The following is a 26,962-nucleotide window of genomic DNA, read 5'->3' as shown; positions in this document are numbered from 1 at the left end:
GACTACTAACAACCAGTCATACTAGGGTAACTCAAAAGATTCGCACTACCATCGTCCAACATGGCCTTAAAGCAAGTTCCAATAATAACCTATCTCTATTCTACTCCAATACCAAGTATGATTATCACAGTTCAATCATATTTACAAGAGTAAGCTAGTATTTAAAGAATCAACATAATTAATATATAAGTAAAAATAACTATACTATCAACATAAACAACTCAACACAATTCAACATAACATATGCACAACACAACTTACTCAACATATTATATGCACAATAGAGCAACTATATAAGTCATCACACATTTTAATTAGGAGATTTCCTATAATAATACATGTGAACAGTTTAAGTGACTTGACTCTAGCAAATCAACAACCCAATCTTTTTAATCCAACTAAATCAATAGCCGATTAAGATACCAATCCCTAACAACACAATTTCTCGAATGTCGCAACTTAAACAAGGAAGTCTAATATTCCTATAAGAGTATACAACTTGGGTGGGAAAGGTCAGACTTTGAATATATAGGTCGCATCTTTTATACAAAATTAAAGCTTAGGTTTGATCTATTATCTATCATAGACTTTTTATAGGTATAATTTGGCCTATTAGTCTATTTAAAAGCCAATTTTATATTAAAGATGTTAATTAGGTCAGTAAATTATATTTTTAAAAGTCAACTAATTAATATATTTTTAAGAGTTAATAACGTATACACTGCCAATGTAAAGTTTTTTTACACTGACAACCAATCATATATTTTAATAGTGTCATGTCAGTTGCTTATTTAATGAAATAATAATAAAATAAGCAGCTTTAAAAGATATGATTGGTTGCCAGTATAAAAAACTTTACACTGGCAGTGTATAAATGATTAACTCTATTTTTAAATATATCACTGTGAGATTTTTTTTATTTGTGGGATAATTTTTTTTTACTCAATATTATTAAAATTTAGATCTTAAAAGAAATATATACAATGACACAAAAAATGAATACTTTTTTGTTAGTGGATTTCGGGCAGAGAGTCTTTGCCTGACTTAGGCCCAACATCACCATATTGGCACCTGGTGTCGTATAGGTAAAGAGAGTTTTGACTTGGCCATGATGGGCAACATTCAACCTGGGACCTAAAGTCACCAAGTCAAAGATATTTTTCTCTCTTTATGCACATTGCCATTCAAACCATGTCTGATATGACCAAGTTAGAGACTTCTCCCTAATCCACGTTTGATGCCACCAATCATGTGTTTGACATAAGTGAGACAAAGAGCTTCTAACGTGAGCCACGTTTGATGCCATGAAGGCACGCTCGGGGCAATAGTGAAATATACACTTGACAAAATCATGATCTTGCTCAATCCACCTAAGCTCAGCCAAAATCAAACATACAACACAAAATATCATGTATTCACATCATCAACAAATTATTTTCAGCAACAACTTCAACATGCAATTAATAAGACGATCAAATCATCAAATTTTCTCAATATGCTTCATAAAAAAAAAAACCCCAACTTCAACCATTTAATCAAAATCCAATCAATACAACCACAAGTTTATGGAAGTAAATAAATATATGGCTCAAACAATTCAACAAGAGATACAACTTGACTTCCCTCACCTCAAAATCACACTGAAAAAGAGGAAGAATGAAGGAAAGAACTCCGAGCACTTCACACAAATGCTCCAACACTCTAATTCTTAGCTCAAAAGGCTTTGAATCACCTGCTAGCTATTCAATCAAGAGCTTTTACGACTTCCATGACTAGAAAGAAGAAGAAGGACTTGAAACTTTAAAAACTTTATATACTTCTCTCTTTACAATCAAACTTGACCTCTGTTTATAAAACTCTCTAAATATCTAAAACTCATAAGGAATCATTTAATCCCATAATTTCTTAAGAGCTTAACAATAAATCAACACAACACAAATTTTAATAAAATCGATAACTATTAAAAATGTATAATGCTACATTAAATATTTGTTATGCATGTACATTAACCTTAAAGATTTGTGATGAGTGTATAAAAAACATTTACATAGTTCTATAATATTACATGCTATTCTTTTTTACTACATTACAACAATAATAAAATTTAAACTCAAAGTTTTGTGTCTGCACAAAAATAAATCTTTAAAACTTTATGCAAATTATTCACATGAACAAAGTTTAAATTTACATGCTATTGATGAAAACTTCATAATTTTGTTATTTCCGTACAACACATAGTCACTCTAGATCGAAATATAAACAAACAAATCTCATTTGTGGTGGACTAAAGTAGTTATATATATATATATATATATATATATATATATATATATATATATATATATAATTGAATGATATGTAATCAAGGACATTCAAATATCAATTAACGCGATTTTTCGAAATTAAGATTCATTTTTGAACAACTTTTATTTTTCATTGTTGATAACAACTTTAAGTGAAGAACAATTTGAGATAAAAATTAATTTTTTTAAAAAATTAATAAAGTTAATTAATGTATATCAGTTTTTTCTTTATTTATCAATCCAAAGAGAGTATTTATTTATTTTATTAGATTCTTCAGAAATACATTCAAATATCAATTAACGCAATTTTTTTCATATTTAGTTCCACATTAAAGAATTTATTTTGGATCTAGAATTAATTCTAAGTTGAAACAATTTTCTAAAATTTTTGCATTGGATGATGTAAAAAAAAATTTATAACAAGTTTTCCTATTAAATTATTTAAAAAAAAAATTAATCAGTTCCAAATGAACTTTAAAGAAAAGCCAGTGTGATAAATTTGATGAATTATAGAAGGCATGGAAAGTCGAAAGAGAAGAAATGTATGAAAGTATAGCATTGAGGTACGATAATTAATTATGTAGAGTGACAAATGAAATTGAAATATTAAATGAAGGGCGTGGGAGTAAAGGCGTATCTAAATGAGAAAAGAAAGAAAAAAACAGGTGGATATTCATTATAGAATAGTGCTAAATATTAAGACACAAAGGGGTCCGAGCGTGACTGTCAAATCTACATATTCTCTGTTTTCTCTTTCTCTCTCTCTGAATTCACAGGACAGCCCCTTTGCTCCGCAGATTCGATTCAATCGCCGATCTTTATTACTCACTGCTCCTCGGGAATCCCTCGTCTCCCCCTTTCAATCCCTGTCTCTTCTCCCTCAATATAATGTTCCAGATTTTCAAGGTACCATTTTTCATTCATACTTTATATTATAACCTTTTTTAATTTTAATCATTAATCTAATTTCACCTCCTTATCAATTAATAAATACTTTCATAAAATGTCAATTTTGTTCTTTACTCCTTGTTTCTATCTCAACTTTCCTCCACTCTTTCATGATGACTTTGTTTCTTCGTCTCCGTTTCACCCAGACATTGGTTTTATCAGCTCTTTTTCTTTCTTCTTCTTCTTTGGTCCACTAAAATATTCGCTCGAGATCTCAGCAATTGCAATTTACCTGGTTTTGAGATGCGTTGATTCCACTAACTCAAATGGGTTCTTTTGTTTTTATTTGACCAATTTCTGTTTCCTACTCAAAGGAATTTATGTTTCTGCAAGTTTTCCAAGTACGGTTGGAACATTTTGATTCCTGATATTAACACGTTATTCCGGATTTTCCTCAGTTTTAAGTAATGCCAATCTGAGATTATTAAATGGGTTTTTGTTTTCTTCAACGTGTGTATTCAACAACATTTGGACGGTTACTTCTTTTTATTCTAGTTTTTCGTAATTTTGCTTCAAAAGGGTTAATGATACTGTCTCTGCTGTGGTACTTTGTAATATCATCTCCTCTGCATCATTGATTGATTTTTTTTTTTTTGGGAGGGGTGGCTTTTAGATTCTTCTTTGGAACTCTGTGCTTTAGGTAGGTATTTCCTGAGTACATTAAAAAAAGGTTCCTTTTATGGAAATGGGATCTGCTTTTTCCCATCTCATCCTTTTTAAAAAAAAAAAAATTACCCCATCAATAAAAATAATAGCAATAGTAATAATAATAATAAGTGGAAAAAAAATAATAACTACAAATATTAATATTTAATAATAATAATAATTGATGTTTATAATCTGATTCCTCTGGAAAAGGAACTCATGGTGGTCATGATTTCAACTACAGAGCTTGTCTCATCTGCCCAATGCCTTAAACAATTCCAAAACTGCTTATGTTTTGTCTCTCTGTTTAGGTTAGTGCAGGCAGGTACACCTAGGAGGACATGATTATGGATAGATTAAAAAAATATCTTCAAACGCTTTCAATATTTCACATATTTTGTTTGTTCTTTCTTCTCATCATCTTCTTTTCGCCATGATGCAGGGCCGATTCTGACTCGATCAAGCTTTTGACTCCAAAAGAAATAAAAATAAAAATGGAGGGTGACACATTCTCTGGCCTGGGCAACGGTACCCAGATTGATAGCAAGATCTTGCAGACATTTCAGAAAAGCTTTGTTCAAGTCCAAAACATCTTGGATCAGAACCGGGTACTCATCAATGAGATAAACCAGAATCATGAGTCCAAGGTTCCTGACAACCTCAGCAGAAACGTTGGACTCATTAGGGAGCTCAACAACAACATCAGAAGAGTGGTTGACCTATATGCGGATCTTTCAAGTTCTTTTACCAAATCCATGGAAGTTTCTTCAGAAGGGGATTCTAGTGGTGCTGTGAAATCTGATGGCAAAGCTGGCCACAAGCGACACAGGCCTCTTTAGGAAGCTTTTTATTTTTATTTATTTTTTCTTATCTTTTTGCTTGGTGGAGATGCACGACATAACAATTGTGTTGAGGGGTAGAACAAGATTAGGTTCTGTAGCCAAAGCCCTCTTGTATTACAGAACTTTCTCTGGCTCATCACTTACTGCTTACATTTCAAATAAAAAGAAATGTTTTTCCACTATTATAGGCTTGTGACTGTGAATCTAATAGAAATGTAACATGTTTGTGTGACTAAATATAATCATGCTGCACTGCTGTCTTTCAAAAGGTAAATGAGAACCCCTTTTTCTTTTCTATTCAACGTGATTGCTTTTTTCCTTTGGATTTGAACATGTGATAGATTATAATGAGATGGACTTTTTCTTGTTTATCTGTTTTTTCTATGATATGATTAGGTCTTGCAAGAGATAAGGGCTTTTAGCTTTGATAAACTTTTCTTGAGTTTATGTTTGTCAAAAGGGGCTAAAGGCCAAAGGGTCTAAATAATTTTTTTTATGAGGACTATCTCTTATCTAGTTTTGATGGAAACTCGTCATGATAGCTTTATTCCCTCTATATCTTGAACCAAAATGATGTTCCCAGATCTTACTTTACTTAAGAACTGAAAGTGAGAAGGGGTTGCAGCCACTGTTTTTGGCCTATGCGCATGTAGCCAGAGGTTCCTTACCAAGAAAACTACTCCTGGTTTTTTCTGTTCATGTGTTTCCCTGTGGGAGTGACAACTGAGAGAACTGAAACCTGCACACATATGTGTGAAGATGCTCTGTAACAGATGGAAGAAAGAAGCTTTAGAATATAAGATAAAAATCTTTTTGGTTCCCTATCACACACCACCACAAGAACAGAATCTCAGATAAGCGATGAGGAGCTTTTGACTAATTTTTTATATATTTTATTTTCTTATGCCCTATGGCTAGTATTGGCCAGGAAATTAAAAGTATTCTATATTATCAGCTCAAAACAAAGCACTACAGTCCTGAGAAGCAGATATGCGTAAATAGTGACCCCCAACAACATGACAAGGGACCCAAAGGTTCTCTTTTGGGGTGGAACTGAACTTCTCCATGTTTATCCCCTCCTACTTCTTTTTTACTTTCCAATTCCTCCCCCCCCCCCCTCCTACTTTTTATTCTCTTATAGATGTCCTATATGACATGCTTCTAATTGATACTTTGATAATTCCCTGACTTGTATTTCTCTCTCACTCTCCCTGATTGCGCAGATGTCTTTATTGGTGGACCCAGTTTGTGGCTGCCTAATTTCCTGATCTTATAAGAGAGGCCCACATGAGTGATTGCTGACGATGGCCTGTTTCTGATTTAGATTTTGCATTTTGAAGAAGTGGACCTTTTCCTCCTCGGTAGATTGATACCTTTGTCAATACTCTCTATTCATAATTAACTCATTCAGACCTAGCTATATTTCTTAGACCATTTTTTTTTGGGTGGTAATTGTTAGACTATCATTTATCCATGACCTCAGGGCTTTTTCGGACCGTCATGTATAAAGTTTTTTTTTTATTATATGAAATAGAGTTATAAAACTTTGATGTACAAGATGCTGCCGTAGTTACTCTCAAGATTGTAATACAAAGTCACTTTTTAAGCTTAACTGTTCTGTACAATTAGAAACAGCTTGGATATTAGGGAATATTGATTTTACCTCAAAATCATGGTGATCTTGCGAAAAAGTGGAAATAATTATTTATTGTTTTAGCTTCAACTTGGAGAGTTAATTTATTTTTTTCTTACCGAAGTTGTTTCAAACACACTAGTAGAAAATATGTCTGCAATAGATACTTTGTTATAGAGGTACATGGAAAAGTGGAATTCTCTTGGCTAATTGTAAATTTATGAACTAATGGCTTTTTACACTATACTTATGGCAGAATAACGTTTTTCCACAACATTTTTTTTACGGTTCTTTCTATCTCTTTACCACATTCACTTTATTTCATATTTCTCTTTCTTATCTTTCTGGCTCTCTCCTTGTTGAAAAAACTCTTGTGAGAAATTTTGTGGAAATAACATTACTCAAGATAAAATGCTGATTCATGATCAAATGAGAGAGATTACTATAATAATATATTGGGTTATTCAAATTTGTTAAGCATTACCAACCGGATTAATCCAACAGAAGAAAAAAAATCCATAGTAATTGTAGTTAGCAGTGTGAAATAATGTGTGCCATGTTTGAGGATGTAATCAAGGACTAGAATATCTCATATAAAAATGGATTTGGTCCCTAAGCAAGCCAAGACAAATTAGACATTGTGTAGTACAGAACATGTGCGATGGGAATCTACTTTTGCTTTTATTTCCCTTTGTTCCTTGCATTTCCAGCAAATAGGTTGGAAAGGAGCTCAACTCTAGTTTGCCCAATGAAAGCTAATTTTTTATAATAATGGAACTTGTAGATATCTCCATCATTGGTTGGACCCAATTACAGCAATCCAACTATAATAATCCACGCCCCATGCCGGAAATGTTTAATTATGGCCTAATGACACTTTTTAATAATTTGACGATAATTTTTAATATGTGATCATCCTTTTATTCCCTCTCTCTCATGCCTTTTATAAAACTAAACTCCACTGGGTCGTGGCTTCAGAAAGACACTCATTCACACTTTTGAAAATTGCATACTTTAAGAAAATCAACTTTACAATGTTGACATCACTTCTGTTAGGTGACCCGTAAACGTTGCAAAGTTGCGTTTCAGTGATTCTATATTGGATTGTTTGGTACAAAGATCATGTCTCATTGAAGTTTCACCTGCCAACAGGTAACGAAATTTATCCGTAATTTTGTTTTCCCTTAAGAAAAGTACAGTACATCACTATCCCTTTTTATGTTTAATTGCATGTGAGTGCCGGCTTAAATCTTCAAAAACTAAACCATTAATTACTGCTAGTTTAAATCTGTACCAAGTTAACTTGGTACTACTAGTTTCTGTAATTCGGAAAGACTAGTAAATTAATAATTCTCTGGTGGGTGATATCTAGTTATAACGAGAATTAACAGCCACAACTCCTATTCTATTCGGTGGGTTGTGGGTGAGATATTTAATTATAACGATAAATAACAGTTCAAACTCCTATGCTACTTCAATCGAGTAGCTTCATCAATATCAATAAATGGTTTTGGACAGTTTAATTACTTTTAAGAGCTTCGTGCCCATTGATAATGACGCACGGCCTACCAATACATTCAAGTCAGTATACATGCATTACAAACTCCCAAGTTCCTAAATAAAAGATAAAATCACCATCTGGCCCAAAACTGTAGGTCCAATTGAAACATATGTCCAACTCCCCAATTATTTTAATATTAATTATCTTCATTTATTTGAACCAATCAATGGAATGGCTAGGAATATAATCTTGTGTGAAATATTACAATTAATCAAAGATATTTAACATAGATTCATAATTATTTACTTTTCACTTTATATAGATAGGTTGCGGTGTGGGTGTGGTTGTTCCTCTATTTTCGTTCTATTGTGATTCTAAGTTGATTATGAATTATATATATTTAGCTATCATTATTTTATCAGTTATTGGAGTCATGTATATTTAGTTAGAGTCACATGTGAGATTAGTTGGTAAATAATCAAATAGATCCTGATATATAAATTGCTCTTATTACATTAAGACAATTGAATATTAGTTGAAGAGGTTTTGAAAATTTAATCCTCGATCAGCGCGTTACTGCGCGCGTGATTGAATTTGCATTAAATTATTTGAAATTACGTCAAAATATTAGTTAACACAGCTTTTTAAAAAAGTATTTACATGTTTATGTTCCTGTATGAAAGACCACATGCTATTCCTAAATCTAGAAATTTCTTTACATATTCATGTTTAATTGTGTGGCCGTTTTCCAATAGATAATCTTGCAAATCCCTATTATATGTGATCTTACAAATCATGACATTACATTGTTCTTTCCTTGAGTTGTAGCTTAACGTGATCATCTACAGATCAAATGGACTAAAATGTATGTAAGAGCATTTTTAGTGAGAGTTGCTTATAAGCAATTCTCTCTTATACATCATGTCATATTAACTCTTTTTCATTTTATAGATTACTTAAATTTTAGTACTGGAGCTTCTACAAGTAACTTTGCTAAAATTTAAGCAACTCATAAAATAGAAAAGAGTTGATGTGACATGATATGACACAAGAAGTTACTTATAAGCAACCTCCACTGCAGATGCTCTAAGACATAAAGAATTGGTCGGTCGAAAGTTAAGGTGCCTCAAGTAATAGGGCGCAAAGAGACTTAGACTAAAGAATTAATCAATTGGTTGACGATCAGAATACTAGTTATAATTGTTACTAAACTAACAAAATAGATTTTAATAATTTTATAATTTATAATGTTTACACATAATTTTTTTTAATATAATCCTTATTATAGATTTTAAGTATCGGTTATAATTCCAGTTTGGAAATTCTCAAAATCTCTGTTCTTAACCGTAATATTTCTCATTTCTTTCCATCTGTTTATTTTTTTGGTAAATGAAAATTTTAATTTTATGAGAAGAAAAAATAATTCCCTTTTATTATTATTATTTAAGAAAATGTCATTTGAGCCCGGTCCTGCCCAAAATGTGGTTGGCCATATATATATAAGAGCCGGGACGGTTCGTTATGCGCGCGGTTGCATTTCATTTGAGTTTGAAAATCCCCATCGATCGCATAGAGCCTTCCATCCCTCCAAAATCTCTGTGGTTTGATTCCGAAATAAGAGCATGTCGGTGAATCTGACGCCGAATGCGATCCCGGCGATAGTGTCCGGCGATATGAACTCGAAGCCTCTGGTGCAGGTTCTTGATATCAAGTTGATTCCGAATAGCAAGCAGCAAGAGAGGTACCGGATTTTGCTCTCCGACGCCGTTTCCTCTCAGCACGCCATGCTCGCAACTCAGCTCAACGACCGAGTCCAAACCGGACGAGTCAAGAAAGGTTCCGTCGTTCAACTCATCGACTACATTTGCAGTCCTATTCAGAATCGCAAGTCAGTCTCTCCTCCTTACACCTATTTTCGCATTTGATTATTGCAATTATAATTAGGATTATATACATCGCACCATGCTTGAGAATTAATCTCCATTTGGAACAATAATCAAATTAATTCAATCCGGATAAAATTCAGTTGCTAATAAGGTACTCTTCGGTTCCAAGTACATTTAGGTTCTGGAAAGAGTCGAATCTTGATGGTGAAGTTAATCACGGTGAAGACGTGTTATGCACTTGTAATGCATGATAAGTTGATAACTCACAAAGAGTATTATGCACTTGGCCTAAAAGACACTATAATTGAAAAAAAAAAAAAAAAAACAATGTGACAAAACGATAAGCAGTTTATCGACAGCGCTTTAGCTTCTTTTCTGATTTGTTTCGTAGTGATTAGTTTAATTGCGGAGAACATCCTCAGAGACAGGTCGCTATAGATTGGAAAAACCCTAACATTGGTTGTGAAAGTGAGAGTTAAAAACATGTTGCAGAAGGAAACTAGCCTTTTTCGTATAAAATTAATTTATGTACTTAAACTGCTTGTCATGGTGACGGTGATCTTGGTGTGGAGTTAGACCTTGTTCTCCTTGTACAGGATTGTTGTGGTGCTCAACATGGAAACTATAATACCGGATTGCGAGATCATTGGAAATCCAAAGACGTTTGTGGAATCTGATTTACCAACTCAGGGAGCATTACCTAATAACAATTTGGAGAACTCATTCAAGAGTAATAATGTTCATCTTCCAGCTCAAAATACAAATTGTAATATGCAGAATTTCCGGCCAACTGTTAAACCTTCATACCAACTGCCGCCACTGCCAGTTTACAAAAGCCATGGTGCGATTGTGAAAAATGAGGCCCCAGCACATATTATTCCAATAGCTGCTTTAAATCCTTATCAAGGTCGATGGGCCATCAAGGCAAGGGTAACTGCAAAAGGAGGTCTGCGCCGCTATAATAATGCTCGGGGAGATGGGAAGGTTTTCTCATTTGATCTCCTTGATTCTGATGGAGGTGAAATACGGGTAACCTGTTTTAATGCAGTTGTGGATCGCTTCTATGATGCAATTGAGATAGGTAGAGTTTACTTGATATCCAAAGGCAGCTTGAAACCTGCGCAGAAAAACTTCAACCATTTGAAGAATGAATGGGAAATTCTTTTGGATTTGGCATCTACTGTTGAACTTTGTCCAGATGAAGATGGTTCTATACCAAGACAGCAATTCTCCTTTAGGCATATCAGTGATATTGCGAATGTTGACAATAACTCTATACTTGATGTTATTGGCGTTGTGACATTTGTCAATCCATCAGTTCCCATTTTGAGGAAAAATGGGATGGAAACCCGTAGAAGAAATTTAAATATAAAGGACTGCTCTGGCAGGAGTGTTGAGCTAACTCTTTGGGGTGAATTTTGCAACAGGGAAGGCCAAAAGTTGCAAGAGATGGTCAATGCTGGGTTTTTCCCCATTCTGGCAATCAAAGCTGGGAAGGTCAATGACTTCACTGGGAAATCTATTGGGACTATTTCTTCTACACAGCTTTTCATAAATCCAGATTTCTCTGAGGCACGTAGCTTAAGGGACTGGTTTGATCGAGGGGGAAAAGATTCTGCTTCTGTGTCCATTTCTAAGGACATTATACCTGGAGTACCCAAGAACGATGTACGTAAAACTGTGTCTCAGATCAAGAATGAAGGTCTGGGGCGGTCAGATAAGCCAGATTGGATAACGGTGAGGGCAAGAATTTCTTTCATCAAGACAGATACGTTTTGTTACCCAGCTTGCCCTCTTTTGATTGGAGATCGGCAGTGCAACAAGAAAGTGACTAGGTCAGACAACACAAGATGGCAATGTGATAGATGTAACCAAGAATTTGAGGAGTGTGACTACCGATATCTCCTTCAAGCTCAAATTCTGGATCCTACAGGAATAGCTTGGGTAACTGCTTTTCAGGAATCAGGGGAAGATATTTTGGGTTACTCGGCTAAGGAGCTGTACATGTTGAAGTACGAGCAGCAGGATGATGAGAAGTTTGGAGGAATAATCAAGAGTAGACTCTTCAACCAATTTGTCTTGAGGCTAAAAATTAAAGAGGAATTGTATGGTGATGAACAGAGGGTGAAGATTACAGTAGTGAAGGCAGATAAGGCGGATTATGCTTCTGAGAGTAGACACATGCTTGATTTGATTTCGAATTTGTGGAGGCACTAGGAAGTATCTGTAAATCAGTTTCAGCATCTTCATTCGACGAATCATACCTTTTACTATTAGCGTTCAGTTTAACATAGAATCCGTAATTACTAATTGTGAGTTACCGTGGTACCTGGATGCGCTTGCAAAACTTGGATTTAGTAATTAATTCAAGTTCTAAACTTTCTGTTCCATACATTGATCGGTATTCATTCATATTTCATAGTTCTATAGTATTTTGAAATGAGCGTTTTGCATTGCTATTAATTTTTATCAACAATCTTTCTACCGTATGAAATGTTTAATTTTTTTGTCCGCAATGTTCATACTTCACATGCCAGAGCGTCCTTTTAGTAGGATTATATAAAAAAAGAAAAAGTTATCTATCTTGCTTACATGTACTTTTAAACATCGTTCCTATGCAGTCAAAACATCAAAAAGTTATCCATCTTGCGTATACTTTCAAAACTTCGTTCCTATGTAGCAGAAACATGCAAGCAATATGTTTCGTTGATACGCCAAAATGAAATTACATTGTAAGAATTGGAAAGCTTCTGCTCAAGAGGAGAGAGTCAGATATTACACACAAGAGAGTTCAATAGTCAAGAACAATACAGATACATATGGTGATGAGAGAAAGGCTAGAAATCCCCGTGGGGCTCAGAATTTTCTTAGCTTCGTTTGACTGGATCGAAATTGGAAACACCAATCACGGCACCAACAATTGCTGCAGCCACAACTCCACCAGCCGCAATGCTGAGCAAGAAGTTCTTGAGAGAAGGTGTAACGGCAGCTTCAGCCACATCTGGAACCATCATTGAAGCTGTCAATGCAGCTGCTGTCAAACCCGTCACAAATTTCTCTTTCATGGATGCCCTCACTTGAAGCCTTCCATTGGCTTTTGATGTTGCCACAGCCTTTGATGGCCTCAGAGGCAACGGTGCCTTAAAGAACGCCTCAGAGCTGGGCACCACCCTCTTCTGGCTGGCATAAGATAGTGGCACAGCCATTGAAACTGCCGAAGTTGAAGCCATTCCTTTCTCCTGGTTCTGCTTACCCTGCAAATTGCTTACTCGGGTGAAATTTCTTTGAAGAGTGAGGAAATGAAATGGTTAGGGTGCGTGTGTGTTTTGAGAAAGGCGACAATGGAAACGGTGAGAACGAGAGGTGGAAATTTTTGGCATATTTGCTTATGTCTGACGTGGCAGCTTCTCCATTGGATTCGATAGATAAGGTTATCTTATTTATCCAGTCACAGCCTATTGCTTCTAAAGTATATAATCTGAGATCCTCGCTTGGGTTCTTTTCTGCCTTTTGTTTTTGTCCACCCTCATATGAGTTTTGGTCCATCATCCATTGGGTCTTGACCGTTTGTTCTACTTTTTGGGCTTTTTGTGTTCAATGCCCACAGGTATTGGAAGTTGAATTATTGTTTCATTACAGCCCAAATTTGATTGCACTTGCGGGCTCTGTCTTCAGACTTCAGCCACATTTTTTCCCGCCTGTTGTTTCGACCGCTCCAGAATCTGTCGTAGCCAGAAAAATTCATCACACTTTGCATTAGTCATTTTTCCTCCTAAAAACAATTGGCATAATAAACAAAATTAGTAGGCGTGTTGAAAATGCTTTCGACTCAATCACGAGACAAGTTAATTTAAACAATTATGTCTTACAAGTAAATTATTGGTTAAATTAATTTAATTCTTGTGCTACTCCATAAAATTCTGAAGAAGGAATTGACCTTGATGAATAAAATCTCTAATTAAAAAAGATGCAGAACATCTGTTTCGACTTTGGAGCCGATTCAAAAAATAAAAAATTGAAAAAAAGATTGATTTAGGGTGGGCAATACCAAAACTATCTATCATTTGATATATTAGAAACATTACTTTTCCAATTATGGTATGATGTGGAAAATAAAATACATGCCCACTTCTGTTGTCTTTTGTAACTTCACGTCTCGAGTGTTCATATTAATTTTCAACTGGAAGAACCATTTTTCGCAACTCCAAGTTATGCCTTCTAACTTTTCATTGAAAACGAAAAGATAAAAGAGGAAAAAATCGGAAGAACAGAAAATTCTCTTCCATATATTTATTTATCAAAACGTCCCTGTATGGAAATAGACATTACAAAGAGGAAACTTGTAGAACGGTAGCCCCGTTCACTGATGAATAAATACAATTCTGCTTTCTCAACGGTACAAAACTGGTTTTTTTTTATTTTTTATTTTATATATTAACTAAGAGTATTACCAAACCCGCAGGCAACGGAGAAAAAGTTTCAAGAGGGACAGCAGAGTTATCTAGAATTATGGTCGTTCTCAGTTCTCACCCATCTCTGTAGTCATTATAATATATTTGCTACATTTCTCATCCTCTCATCTCTCAATAGAATAAATATTGTTATATGGCATATTTTATGATATCTTGAAGAAAAAAAAAACATCATTTTCTCTTCTTCAATGACAACATAACCACCACGGCATTTAGATTAACTACTTTGCATTAATTTAATTTGATAAATAAATAAAAAGTAATGTCTATAATTATATAAGCCAGGCCCTAGCTAATAGATGAGATTTACTTTGATGTCTAGTTGTCGACAACATATTCTCCAACTTGTTCTTCACTCAATTTCCTCTGCCCATTTCACCCCAAAATCCTGAAATGGGTGATTTCCAAGGCCCCATCATTGTGTCACCCCCTCCTCCCTCTTCCTCGGACAAGTCCAGCACAACCATGTTATATTATGGCCTAGTAGTAGTAGGGATTGCAGCCATGACATTAGCCCTATACAACTTCATCATCATCAAGCGAAGCAGGAGGCGCCACATGCAATCACAGGCTGAAGGGTCAAATGGGTTGGTCGAGGTGGTAATGGAAAGGAGCATTGATGATACCAACTGCCAAAGCAACTCCAACTTGCTCACAAGCTTCAAGTACAAGGAGAAAGAAGCAGGAAAAGAAGGATTTGGGGATGATTACGAATGCCCCGTTTGCTTATCCGGTTTTGAAGAAGGTGAAGATGTGAGGAAGCTACCACAGTGCAAACACTCGTTCCATGCTGCATGCATAGACATGTGGCTTTACTCTCACTTGGATTGCCCAATTTGTCGAACACCTGTTGGACCATTTTGTGAGCAGGAGAATTCTGGCTCCGGTGGTGCCCTCTTGGTATGATTTATGGGCGTGGGACCTGCCATTGCGCTGGAACTGTGACCACTCAGTCCTTCACAACGCCCAAGGAACAGAGAGCCAACTTTGGATACCTTGTTTCTGATGTTACGTGACAAAAGAGGTTCAGTACTCACTTTATTTTTTCTTACTATATAACATAAGTGCTAAATTTATTCTTTCATACGTTAATATAGACCTTAAAGTATATTTAATAACATTTTTTCTTTTGAGACGGAGACTTTTCCTAGTCTTGGACTCAAAGACTCGGCTGTCATCTCATCTCTCAAATTTATCTGTACCAAAAATGTTTATTTAATATTCATATCGAGGAATTGATTTTGATTCCTTATTATTATTTTGAAATTATACTATCATCTATTATAAAAAAATCTAAAATATATTTCCTAGTAATAATAATATAGTTTAACCCTAGTGAAGAACTATTAAATAGTCATAAGACAGTTGGAATAATATGTACTCAGTCTTAGTTCAAACAAACTTTGTCCCACTCCTTATATGGGAAAAAAAAATTAAAATTACCATTCACTTTAAGTTTAAGTTGATTAATAAATAAGTATATCTTTATTTATGCACTTTATTGAAGAGTTGTCCTTATTTAATGATATATCTTATCAGATCTTTCAATAATTTTATTACGCTGACAATTATATAAATTGACAAAAATATATTATATCTGTTAGATCTTATATTAATTATATTATTCATTTTTCGACTTGCAATAAATTAGGTTGATTTTTCTCTTTTTTGATATCCTGCTATTCATTGGTTGAACATGGGCTGTTCAATTGGTGCAACACGCCTCCATGGCTCCATGTCATTCTCTCTTTTTCTTTTAGTCTTTCATCTTTCGGTTTAATTTATTATCTGGCTTTGCCTATCGATTCTGATTGGTTCGATGGCATTCTTGCTTGTTGGATTCTAGCTTTGGAGGAGTTTTTAAATTTTAAATCATTAGTTTAACCCTTTGAGGAAAAAAAAGATGAAATGGAATATATTGTGTTCGACAATATATCAAAAGAATTTATAGTTTAGCTTTGACTTAATGTGTTTTTTTACTTAAGTATAATATTTGTGTGATTTTAGTTTCTTAAATTTTAATTAAGTAATTTTAGTGTTGAAGTATTTTAGGACTTATATCTTATATTTGTTGTAATGACTTTTTCTTAACATTTCATTCTTTTATAATTAAGAGGTATAATTTTTTTCCACGCTATAAGTGAATATCAAACACTAGTACTCACATTACAAAAAATCCTCCAATTTCTTCTTACAAAATTGGCTTGCATTACAAAAATTCTTTTGCTATACCATTTCTCCAACAGTAAATTTAGTTAATAATAATTCAATTATCGCTTCACAATTTATATAAATGGATCAATGGACCGATAATATTTTTAACTTACATATATTTTTTTAATATTATTTAGCTAAAAAGAATGTAAGAGTAGAACAAAATAATCCAAGGTTCCTCATAAACCATGTTTGTATTAGTAGATATTAAATGTATGTTTGAATATTAGTTGATATTAAATGTAGTACACAACTATCGTGATTTTTTTTTAATTTTATATTATAGTATAAAATATTCATTAACTTTATCAATTATCAGTGATCTTTATATTACTTCATACCTATATTTACACAAATGTATTTATATATCTATAATTAGGGATAGCAAAAATACCCACACCTGTGGATATTTGCAGGTAAAATTCGTTACAGATAATAAATAGATAGGCTAATTGAGTACCCGTGGATAATGAGAACGGATAATTTTTTACCCGTTTATAAACGGGGCAGGGGCAGGTATGATGATATTCATACTCGTGGGTACCCGTTTAATAATATTTCTTAAATATCCTAATTATTATAACTTATATCACATAATCCTAAAACTACACCCTCTTATCTTTTTTCTTACAAAAGTGAGGTTAATGAAGTTACCAACATGTGTTAAGCATGTTATAAAATTATGTTGGATGTAATTTGATTAATTTTCTAACTTTGATTAGACCAATAAAATTTATGTATTTTAAGTTGTTTACTTTCGTTTAGAATTATGAGATTGAATTATTGTAACTTTGTGATGAAACTTTAACTTACTTGTGAGATTGATGTATTTTAAGTTATTGATTATCTTGCATTATTATTATTATTTCAACAAAATTAAAGTTAAATACAAGTTCAAAATTAACATTAAATTTTTATTTTTAATATTTCAATGACATTAAATATAAACTTAAAATTCTTTGTAATATAATTTTTTTATTTTTTAAAAAATTTATAAATATCTATGGATATCTATAGATATCCATGGGTATTCAAGAAATTCATAGATACCCGCTTAATAGTTACCCGTGCAGATATGGAATAAGTATGGGCCTAATTTTCATCCAGCTGGACGGGAACATGTTTACTATTACCCGCCCCCATGAAGCCCCATTGCCATCCCTATCTATAATAGTGATTATTTAAAAAATGTACCTTATTTTATTTTTTCAAGTCTCACATTGTTACATTTTATTCAAGCAACAAATTATACTTTTATCCTAATAATAAAATTTTAAACACTTCTTACAATACTTACATTTTTTTTATTGTAAACAGCTCATGCTAACGATATTTTATTATAAACAACTATATTTTATATAAGATCCGGTGCTTAAAATTAAGCAACGCACCATTCCACCTATATTATTTTTAATGAAAAAAATATTTAAGATCTAGTATTTTAAAATACGACCATTGTGAATGCTTTTACATTCGTATTGTTTTGACAAAACATTATTCAGGCATTAGTTTAGAATATCGGAAGAATTATTTGAACTTTGAACAAATTACAAAAGTCGAAAGAAAAGTTTTGGTCCCATAACTGTAACCACAAAAGAACTCACGGCTTAGCCAATCAACAGTGACAGAACACAGGCAATTTTTTTAATAAAAATCCAATTTTCTTATAATCATGAATTTAATAGCTCGTTACTTACACTGCATGTTACAAATGAGCTCTTGTTTTCTCAGTAAAACTGTTAGCTGGAGTCCCTGCATCTGAATGAAGATTACATTTTTCGTAAATTGTCTAACCTTGCCTGTAAATCACTATCTATCCCGGCATCATCATTCCCACTAGTTTCAACTTGAGGCACCTTAGTCTTTGCAGCTGGGGCAGCAACAGCCGTTGATGGTGCATTCAAAAGCTGCATATCATATCATAACTTGTTAGAGTGACTAGGAACTTATTTGGATATAAGTTAAAAGTACTTTTAAGAATTTTTCTATTTAAAATAAAGAGTTATTTATAGAAAACTTCTCAAAACACTTTAAACTTGTTATATACACGCAGCTCAGCTGAAAAAAGAAGGCAACAAAATAAATATACCTCTTGATTTATGTCAATTCCAATCTCATCAAGAACCTGATTCACTAATTCTTCTGTTTCTTCTTCTTCCTCATCCCCTTCCAAAGCATCATCTATTGCATCTCCCATCACCTCTGAAATCAATTCCATCCTCTCATTCTGTCTCTCAAATTCTTGCAAGATTTTATGCAAAGATGGCAAGTTGATCTGCCTATTCATCTGTCCCATTGCCTTAGTCACACCTTTCATTGCCTCACCCATTGCTTGTGTTGATTTCAAAGTCTGAACAATTGTAATACATTAGAGACCAGCTTCTAGAATCGACAATCAGTAAAGGCATGAGTATTGATCAAATTTTGTTAGGAATTTAATGACAGTCAGTCAATCAGTTTTCAAGGAAAACGAAATACCATGAGCTTTAATTAGCTCGTAACTAGAAACCTATAATGATCATATGCTACTACAAACCAACAGATACAGTTACAGTGTTACACCTTCGAGCACATACTTGAATTCTGAGGGATACACCCTGGAGCTGTGATTTGAGCTTATAAAACTTTTCAATCTGATGCTTTGTTCTAACAAGATCTTTTGCCATCACTCTAACAGCTCCCTGGAAAACATTACATGAAATAAAACATGGAATCAAAGCATATGTTATCCAACTTAATGGCTATATCAAGAATTAAATTTATACCATGATGAACATAATTGTGAATTGCTGACAATATAAGGTTTGTCGTAGAAATCAGTTCATTGGTTAAAACATTTACCAAACTATATTACTAGAATAAAACAGTTTTCTTATATCCAAAAAAAAAAAAGAGTTTATCATGTGCAACCCAATTTCAATCACCCAGCAAGAATCATATGTAGTTAAATTTCACATTGTAAAATTATGGTGAAGTCCAATATTTTCCAAAGAGACAAGTGGAGTTCCACTGTAATAAAATGACAACTTTATTTTCTTGCAAGTCATTTAAATAAGTAAAAATTAAACAGCACACTTTTTTAATGATGATAATAGAACTTAACGTATCGTTTGAAATATTAGTAAACGAAAGAAGAGACCACTTTTCTCTTTCCTTATCTTGTTTTTGTTTGGAATAACTAAAAAAGTGAAAGAACAGAACCAAAAAACTATAGGGTCATAAATAATTGCATTTTCTCATATTATGAAAGAAAAGAGGAAGGAAACATAACTTACATAATAAAAACTAAAAAGACTAATTTTTCCTTACTTATGTACACTTTTTCTTTTATCGTAGATATTTATGTGATTTTTATATACAATTTTTTTCTTTCTTCTCATTTTTTATCCAACCATGAAAAAAAAAACATTCATTTTCTTATTTTTCCAATGACATACAAAATCATTCACTTTCTATTCTTTTTCTTTCCTTTCATTTTCTCTCTTAAAACCAAAGTATCAAACACATTAAAGACACCCTAAATTTAACAATTCTCATCCATTGCTTTCTTTCTGAAGAATGGAGACTCACTCTTCAACAATTTTAATACACATGCTACTTTGAAAATTGACTGTTATAAAAATTAAATTATTTTAATAATTTGATTATATATATATTTATTATAAGTATCAATTATAATCAAAATAGATTTTTATTTAGGTAAATTTGTTAAAGTTATTAAAAAAAACTCAACTTTTGCACAATAATTCTGCTTTAAAGGAAGAAAAAACTATTAAAAAATTATTATATGTTTCAAATTTTTAGATGCACGAAAACAATTTGTTGTTTTAAAAAAAATCATTTTACAAATTTCAACTATTGTCTCAAACAAACAACTTATTTTGTATACAACTTTTTTGCTCAAATAACAATCGAAATCTCCAAAAATTATTGCCAAACACACTCTAAACATACTTAGGACAAATTAAATTTAATGGTTTCGGTTGTGTTTTGAATAAAAAAGTTGTTTGCAAAAGAGATTGTATAATTGAGGCAACAAATGAAATATGTAAAAAAAAAAAAACTTTTTTCTAAAGATAATCTATTTTCATACATTTGGAAATTTGAGATTTATGATTATTTATTATTTTAAGTATAATTGATCACTGAAATAATTTAATTTTCACAATTGCCTGTTACACACTCGAAATGGACAGTTTTGAGCCAGCAAAAGCATTAGAAAAGCAGTTGTTTGAAGAAAAACCAACAGCCAAAGTAGTTTAATCCCCATCATTAACGTGAATACCAATATCAATGTGTGTTTGTTGTTATAACACATGGAGCACAATTTTCCTCTCATAAATATTGATAGGGAAAAAAGTACATGAAAAAGGAAAAATATGAACATTTAAGTGAGCAGCCATCATCAACATACCATCTGTGACTAATGAATAAAAGATGAGCAGAAAACTCAAACTCCACCAGATGAGGGTATAATATGTATGCAACAAAAAACAGCTAAGGTAGCATGAGTCATACTCATAGACAATACGCCAACCAAAAACTAAGGCAAACAAGGCAACAAATACTAGCAAAAGTTCAAACCTCGAACACCATATACATACCATCTGGCCTTGTTTGGCACTTTTCTTTATCTCCAAAATCAGTTTCTTCTCCTGTGACTGCAAACCTTGTCTCTCTCGGTCTATTTCTCTAATTGATTTGTCCAGCATTCTCTTATTTTCCCGCAAAAGTTCTGAAAGTCACAGCTTTACAATCATATACAGTGATGTCAACAGAGAGTGCATCAGCTTATAAACATTAAATTGGATACCACCACGCCAACCTAAAGGAAGGTTATACATATGTAAATGCATGAGTGAAACTAATCATCATTCTCAAGTACCCATTTGCATAAAATTCACAATATGCCATATAGAATATAGCCGAATATAATTTCTGATTGTCACAGCTACAAAAATTACAGCACAAACTCCTCAATGTGTTATTATTCACGATGTCAAAAACATATTACACTCACACGTGACGTGACTGAAATTGTCGAGTAAACAATGTGATGAGACTTGATATTTTGTCGAAGAAAATATTAACAACAGACAAATGCAGAGTTTAATGACATGCATAAAATTTGAGCAATGAATCGAAAGCAAAATGCGGAAAATTTAGAGATTTTAATTTTCTTGAAATTGATGTAATAAAATGGATGAACATGACGAAATAAAGAAACCTGCGGGCGTTTTCTTATTTCCGAAGATGAAACTCATGATGTCGGAATCAACAGAATTCGAATGAAAAAAATTGAACGTTAATTGCGTCGAAAGGGTGAGATGAGATTGAGAAGTTTGTGTCGTGTTCTGCGTTTGGGATTTTCAATTTCATTTCATCCTCCAGCTTTCTTAGGCTGTAAGCGTTAAGCCACTGAATCATCCTTCTATGGGCCTCAGACTGGGCCTCTTTTTCCACTATATACAATTTTGGGCCCAGAATTTTTCCTGCTACCTTTTCATTAGGGTGGGGCTGATGATAAACACACCTCCACTCTCGTATAAATACACCCCCTTTTTAAAAAAATATATATAAAATATCTAAATTATCCTTTAAAAAAAATAAAATTCCTAAATTTACACCTCCCTTCCCCGCACCCCACATTCCACACCCCTCTTCTTCCCAAAGTCTCTTTCCGCTCAATTTCATTAAGTAATATACTTTTACAGTCATTCTGAATAGAAAAAAGGACTAGCCTCACCATAACCAGCATAAGAAAGACTTTTTTACAATCATTAGCATTCCGGAAAGTACTTTTACAGTCATTAGCATTCCGGAAAGTACTTTCCAGAATAGTAAAATTATTGTTCATATAATTCCGGAAAGAACTTTCCGTAATAGTAACTTTAATATTATGGAAAATACTTTCCGGAATTATGTAACAAAACATTTCCGGAAAATACTTTCCGGAATAAGAATTTAATATTATGGAAAGTATTTTCTGGAACATTTTTATATAATTTCGGAAAGAACTTTCCGTAACAGTAAGAAGAAGAAGAAGAGGAGTGCTAGAAAGAGAAAGAAGAGGGGTGTGCGAGGTGCGGGAAAAAAAGAAGAAGAAGAGGAGTGTCACAAAGAGAAAGAAGAGGGGTGCGTAATGTCAGCAGGTGGTCTTGTAAGAGAAAGACTCTTACTTGTTCTATGGAAAGAAACACTAGTACAAAAATGACTTTTAAAATCGGAGTTTTAAAATCAGTCATAAAGTAGCCATTTTAAAAGTGACGCGGTAACCTGTACTGCAACAGAACGGCCCCAGAACGGCCAGTTTTGCAAGCAGAACGGCCCGTACTGCAAGCAGAACGGCCCGTACTGCAAGCAGAACGGCCCGTACTGCAAGCAGCACGGCCTGTACTGCTTGCAGAACGGGCCGTACTGCTTGTAGTACGGGGCGTTCTGATTGCGGAACGGGCCGTTCTGAAAGCAGAACGGGTCGTTCTTCTTGCAGAACGGGTCGTTCTTCTTGCAGAACGACCCGTTCTGGTATCGTTCCAGACTAAAGTTTACATGCTTATACAGGATAAGGAGATGCGGGGAAGGGAGATGTAAATTTAGAAATTTCATTTTTTTAAAGGATAATTTAGACATTTTATATATTTAAAAAAAAAAAAAAAAGGTGTGTTGATACGAGAGTGGAGGTGTGTTTAACATCTACGTGGTTCTATTTGCATTTCCTTGTTTTCTTAATACACCTCCTTTTTTCATTTTTATCTTTCAATTTTAGAGGAACTGCTTCTATGTGGTCATATTAATTTATGGTTAACTTTACATTAGTGGGGCATCAGACATAAGAAGCACACACACGTGACCACGTGCCTTATGCCAACGTGAACCGTGGAAAGTACGGATATTCATAAATTTGGTTACAAAAAGTTCACTTTATAATTTTTTATTAATTATTTATCTCACCTTGATTTGATAGGATGAATAGTTAATAATAGAATGAGATTAAATCAATACGATTTATAAATATATTATATCAGTTTTAACATTATATAAATAAATAATGTAATTAAATATAGTCAAAAACACGCTTTTAAGTGTTCAACATTGTTTTTTATGCTAGCATAATTAATACAAACGTAATGTAAAATAAAATCCATTTTTCAAATGATATAAGATCAAAAATTGCCCACAGCCAAGGTGTCCTGCTGTACCAACTAATTATCATTTTGTTTTTTATGTCTAAATTCCTTTCACTTGATATTGGATTGTTCTTGAATACTTGATCTGATACTATTCCAATTATTTTCACATGCCAAATCATATAAATTATGGCGGTCTTAATAATTGTACACCAAACAGAAATTAAGAATTATTGCTAATAGTATATGATGAATATTTTAAAAAGTGAATATATATAATATTTTAATTACCCTAAAGAATTTGGATTTCTTTTGCAAAATAATAAGGTATAACAAATTAAAGCGCCAAACAAAAGTAAACAATGTGTTTCAGTAATTAGTACACAATTGTTTTTAAGATTCAACTAAAATAATATTTGTGTGTTTAAGCATATGCTTGGTTGAGGATGAAGAATAGGAGGAAGTGTACAAAATAGGTGATAATTAATTTGATTAAAAAAATAAGAAATAGAGTGAAATATAGTAAAATTTATAAGTAATTGGTAGAGTAAAATTATATATATAAAAAATAGAGGTGAATTGATATTTTAAAATTGTATTTTATTAAGTTAGATTTTTATATAAAAAATAATATATAAAATTATCATTTTCTTCTTTCATGCATTAATTAATGCCTGTTGGTATATTTTTTTTATCCGCGCAATGCATTAGGATGATAGTCCATTGGAATATGGTGAGAGTGTTAGTCCATTTTTTATGCACATAATTGAATATCATATACCATAATCACATGTAGACGATCATAATGAAATATCATACACTAACATAATGAGATATAGGTAAAATATCATAGACAACATTTTCAAATATAACTTAATATAATGGAATATACGTTATTGTACTGGCCAGTCGAGTTGTCGACTTGTCCCTCACCAATCTGCTGACTCGGTCAAAGGTTTACCAGCCTAACCAAGCAGTAAACTCATTATTGCTGAGCTCTTCAGCTCGACCATGACACATGGCATCATGATAGGCAGGTATACGCGAAAGGTCACTGTTTCCTGACGAGCTCGGTCTTAACTCCTTGACCTACGGTCTTCGGAGCTCGGGGGGCTAGTGTACTATCCGTACTGCGAAGCTGAGCTCCCAGCTCGGTATCACATCACAAGACGACCTCGGACACGCGCTATGTGACGTCAGCTCGTCACCCAAATAGGTCATAACTGATCTCGGGCCCAAGGCCCAGTAAAACCCTAATTCATACTAAGGTACGTGCATTATTTATACGAGACTAATACTCCCACAAACACTAACTTTAGCATCGGAGTCTCTTTTGCAGGTACCACCCCCATCTTGGAGCATCAAGTGTACCAGCGAAGGAGGCTCACCAATCTTACTCGGAGGATCATCTCTACAGCAGATTTCCGGTAAGAACATTTGGCGCCCACCGTGGGGCCGATCAAGACAGCTCTTATCGGCTACGCTTATGGTATTCACCAGAAGCCATAGCAGACGCGCAATAGACGACGCAAACCACTCAACTACCATGGACAAAGAAGCCACATTGAGGAGACTGATCGACCAGGTCGAACAGATGCGACGGCAACACGACACCGATCTTCGAAACATGCGTGCCCAGCACGAAATCGACCTAGCTGCGATGCGGACCGCCAATGAAGCAGATCTAGCAGCGCTACGCGCTGAAAACGAGCGGATTCGCGCCCAGCTCCCTCGGCGCCCCTCTGATCATCCTCCTGAGGCGAGCAACCTCCACGAGGAAGAAGGGCACTCGGTCTCTCAGCCCCGAACTGTGACTAAGGCACCGACTCCACGACTTGCCACGCATCGGTCTCATGTTCCGACGAACAAATCGGTCCATGAAGTCAGCAAAGCCTCAACTCATGTCACAGGGGGTCAAGCAACCTTCCGTCGTCATCTCTTTGTGGACGGCATCATGGAGACACCACTCCCTCAGGGGTGGAAGCCTCTCCACCTCGACCGTTACGACGACACGACAGACCTAGACGAGCACGTCGATCTATACATTACACAGGTAAACCTATACACTAATAAAGATGATATTCTGTGTAGGGTTTTCCCGACCTCGCTCAAGGGGGCAACGCTCAACTGGTACACTCAACTGCCGGTGGAGTCAATAGACAACTTCGACACTCTGGTAAGGCGATTCACGGCGCAGTATGCCACGAGTCGACCTCACCATGTCACATCAGCTGCCTTGGCTAGTCTCAGACAGGGCGACGACGAATTACTAAGGGCGTTCATGGAACACTTTGCTAGTATCTCGGTCAAGATTCAAAAATTGAACCCCGAGGTCGCCCTACACGCCATGCTCATGGCGCTCAAGCCTGGACCTTTCGTGGACAGCTTGTGTCTACGATCTCCTCTTGATATGGACGAACTCCGTGCCCGAGCTGCAGGGTACATTTAGATGGAAGAGCACTCTGCTTTTCGTGACCAAGTTCGCAACAAACCATAAGGAAAGCAAGACCAAGGTCAAGCCACAAACATTTAAAGTTGGCGACCTTTTTGGTGGGGTGAGAGATGCAAAAACAGACCCCTCCAAAGGAAAATTTGGAACCTGGAATTCCACCCACCTCAAATTTTATTTCTCTTAACTTGTAAATTCAGGTGATGTACTCTTTTTCCTCCTCAGCCCTTTTTCCCACTAAAGAAAAGGGTTTTTGGCCAAGGAAGGTTTTAACGAGGCACACCTCAGAAATAAATCAATAAAGCAACTCCATTCCCATACATTTTTGGTATTGGCACATTAACCATGACGACTTGCCAAGGTCGAGTCCGAACCTTGAGAACACATTTTCTTAACCGAGATTGAGTTCGAATTTTGATATGCCAAGGTCGAGTCCGAACCTTGAGATCACATTTTCTTAACCGAGGTCGAGTTCGAACCTTGATATGCCAAGGTCAAGTCCGAACCTTGAGACTACATTTTCTTAACCAAGGTCGAGTTCGAACCTTGATATGCCAAGGTCGAGTCCGAACCTTGAGATCACATTTTCTTAACCGAGGTCGAGTTCGAACCTTGATATGCCAAGGTCGAGTCCGAACCTTGAGAACACATTTTCTAACCAAGGTCGAGTTCGAACCTTGATATGCCAAGGTCGAGTTCGAACCTTGATATGCCAAGGTCGAGTTCGAACCTTGAGACTACATTTTCTTAACCAAGGTCGAGTTCGAACCTTGATATGCCAAGGTCGAGTCCGAACCTTGAGAACACATTTTCTTAACCAAGGTCGAGTTCGAACCTTGATATGCCAAGGTCGAGTTCGAACCTTGAGATCACATTTTCTTAACCGAGGTCGAGTTCGAACCTTGATATGCCAAGGTCGAGTCTGAACCTTGAGACTACATT

The 26,962-nt window shown here is 34.5% G+C and overlaps 5 protein-coding genes across 11 annotated transcripts; 3 read left to right on the top strand and 2 right to left on the bottom strand.

Moving 5' to 3' along the window:
- Positions 1-2,990: 2,990 nt before the first annotated feature.
- Positions 2,991-4,920, top strand: LOC109808760 (protein ELF4-LIKE 4). Of its 5 annotated transcripts, none has more exons than XM_020371890.3 (2): positions 2,991-3,209; positions 4,339-4,920. In XM_020371890.3, exon 2 carries the CDS (start codon positions 4,391-4,393, stop codon positions 4,733-4,735), a length of 345 nt encoding a protein of 114 aa, XP_020227479.1. In that variant the 5' UTR covers positions 2,991-3,209; positions 4,339-4,390; the 3' UTR covers positions 4,736-4,920. The 5 variants fall into 5 exon arrangements, with proteins under 5 accessions (XP_020227479.1, XP_082931909.1, XP_020227478.1 ...); XM_083075783.1 differs by lacking the exon at positions 2,991-3,209 and adding an exon at positions 3,320-3,592; XM_020371889.3 differs by lacking the exon at positions 2,991-3,209 and adding an exon at positions 3,652-4,207.
- A 2,270-nt stretch (positions 4,921-7,190) lies between these two features.
- LOC109809736 (replication protein A 70 kDa DNA-binding subunit A) lies at positions 7,191-12,566 on the top strand. Of its 2 annotated transcripts, XM_083075781.1 has the most exons (3): positions 7,191-7,523; positions 9,321-9,760; positions 10,355-12,566. In XM_083075781.1, the coding sequence occupies exons 2-3, from the start codon at positions 9,495-9,497 to the stop codon at positions 11,973-11,975; spliced, it is 1,887 nt and encodes a 628-aa protein (XP_082931907.1). In that variant the 5' UTR covers positions 7,191-7,523; positions 9,321-9,494; the 3' UTR covers positions 11,976-12,566. The 2 variants fall into 2 exon arrangements, with proteins under 2 accessions (XP_082931907.1, XP_020228711.1); XM_020373122.3 differs by having other exon boundaries at positions 7,191-9,760.
- LOC109808899 (uncharacterized) lies at positions 12,447-13,128 on the bottom strand. The gene has a single exon (XM_083075784.1). The coding sequence runs from the start codon at positions 12,986-12,988 to the stop codon at positions 12,626-12,628; it is 363 nt and encodes a 120-aa protein (XP_082931910.1). The 5' UTR covers positions 12,989-13,128; the 3' UTR covers positions 12,447-12,625.
- A 144-nt stretch (positions 13,129-13,272) lies between these two features.
- LOC109809732 (RING-H2 finger protein ATL52) lies at positions 13,273-15,369 on the top strand. Its single transcript, XM_020373118.3, has one exon. It carries the CDS (start codon positions 14,624-14,626, stop codon positions 15,134-15,136), a length of 513 nt encoding a protein of 170 aa, XP_020228707.1. The 5' UTR covers positions 13,273-14,623; the 3' UTR covers positions 15,137-15,369.
- A 2,634-nt stretch (positions 15,370-18,003) lies between these two features.
- Positions 18,004-21,848, bottom strand: LOC109809524 (vacuolar protein sorting-associated protein 2 homolog 1). Of its 2 annotated transcripts, none has more exons than XM_020372858.3 (5): positions 21,672-21,848; positions 21,049-21,179; positions 19,021-19,125; positions 18,534-18,794; positions 18,004-18,351 (listed from the first exon to the last, which is right to left on the bottom strand). In XM_020372858.3, the coding sequence occupies exons 1-5, from the start codon at positions 21,706-21,708 to the stop codon at positions 18,214-18,216; spliced, it is 672 nt and encodes a 223-aa protein (XP_020228447.1). In that variant the 5' UTR covers positions 21,709-21,848; the 3' UTR covers positions 18,004-18,213. The 2 variants fall into 2 exon arrangements, with proteins under 2 accessions (XP_020228447.1, XP_082931908.1); XM_083075782.1 differs by having other exon boundaries at positions 21,049-21,192; positions 21,672-21,836.
- Positions 21,849-26,962: the final 5,114 nt, after the last annotated feature.

This window comes from Cajanus cajan, chromosome 5 (assembly GCF_000230855.2).
Source record: "Cajanus cajan strain Asha chromosome 5, NIPB_CcT2T_4, whole genome shotgun sequence".
NCBI lineage: Eukaryota > Viridiplantae > Streptophyta > Magnoliopsida > Fabales > Fabaceae > Cajanus > Cajanus cajan.
Note: the sequence above shows the minus strand (reverse complement) of the source record. Positions and strands in the feature narration are given on the sequence as shown.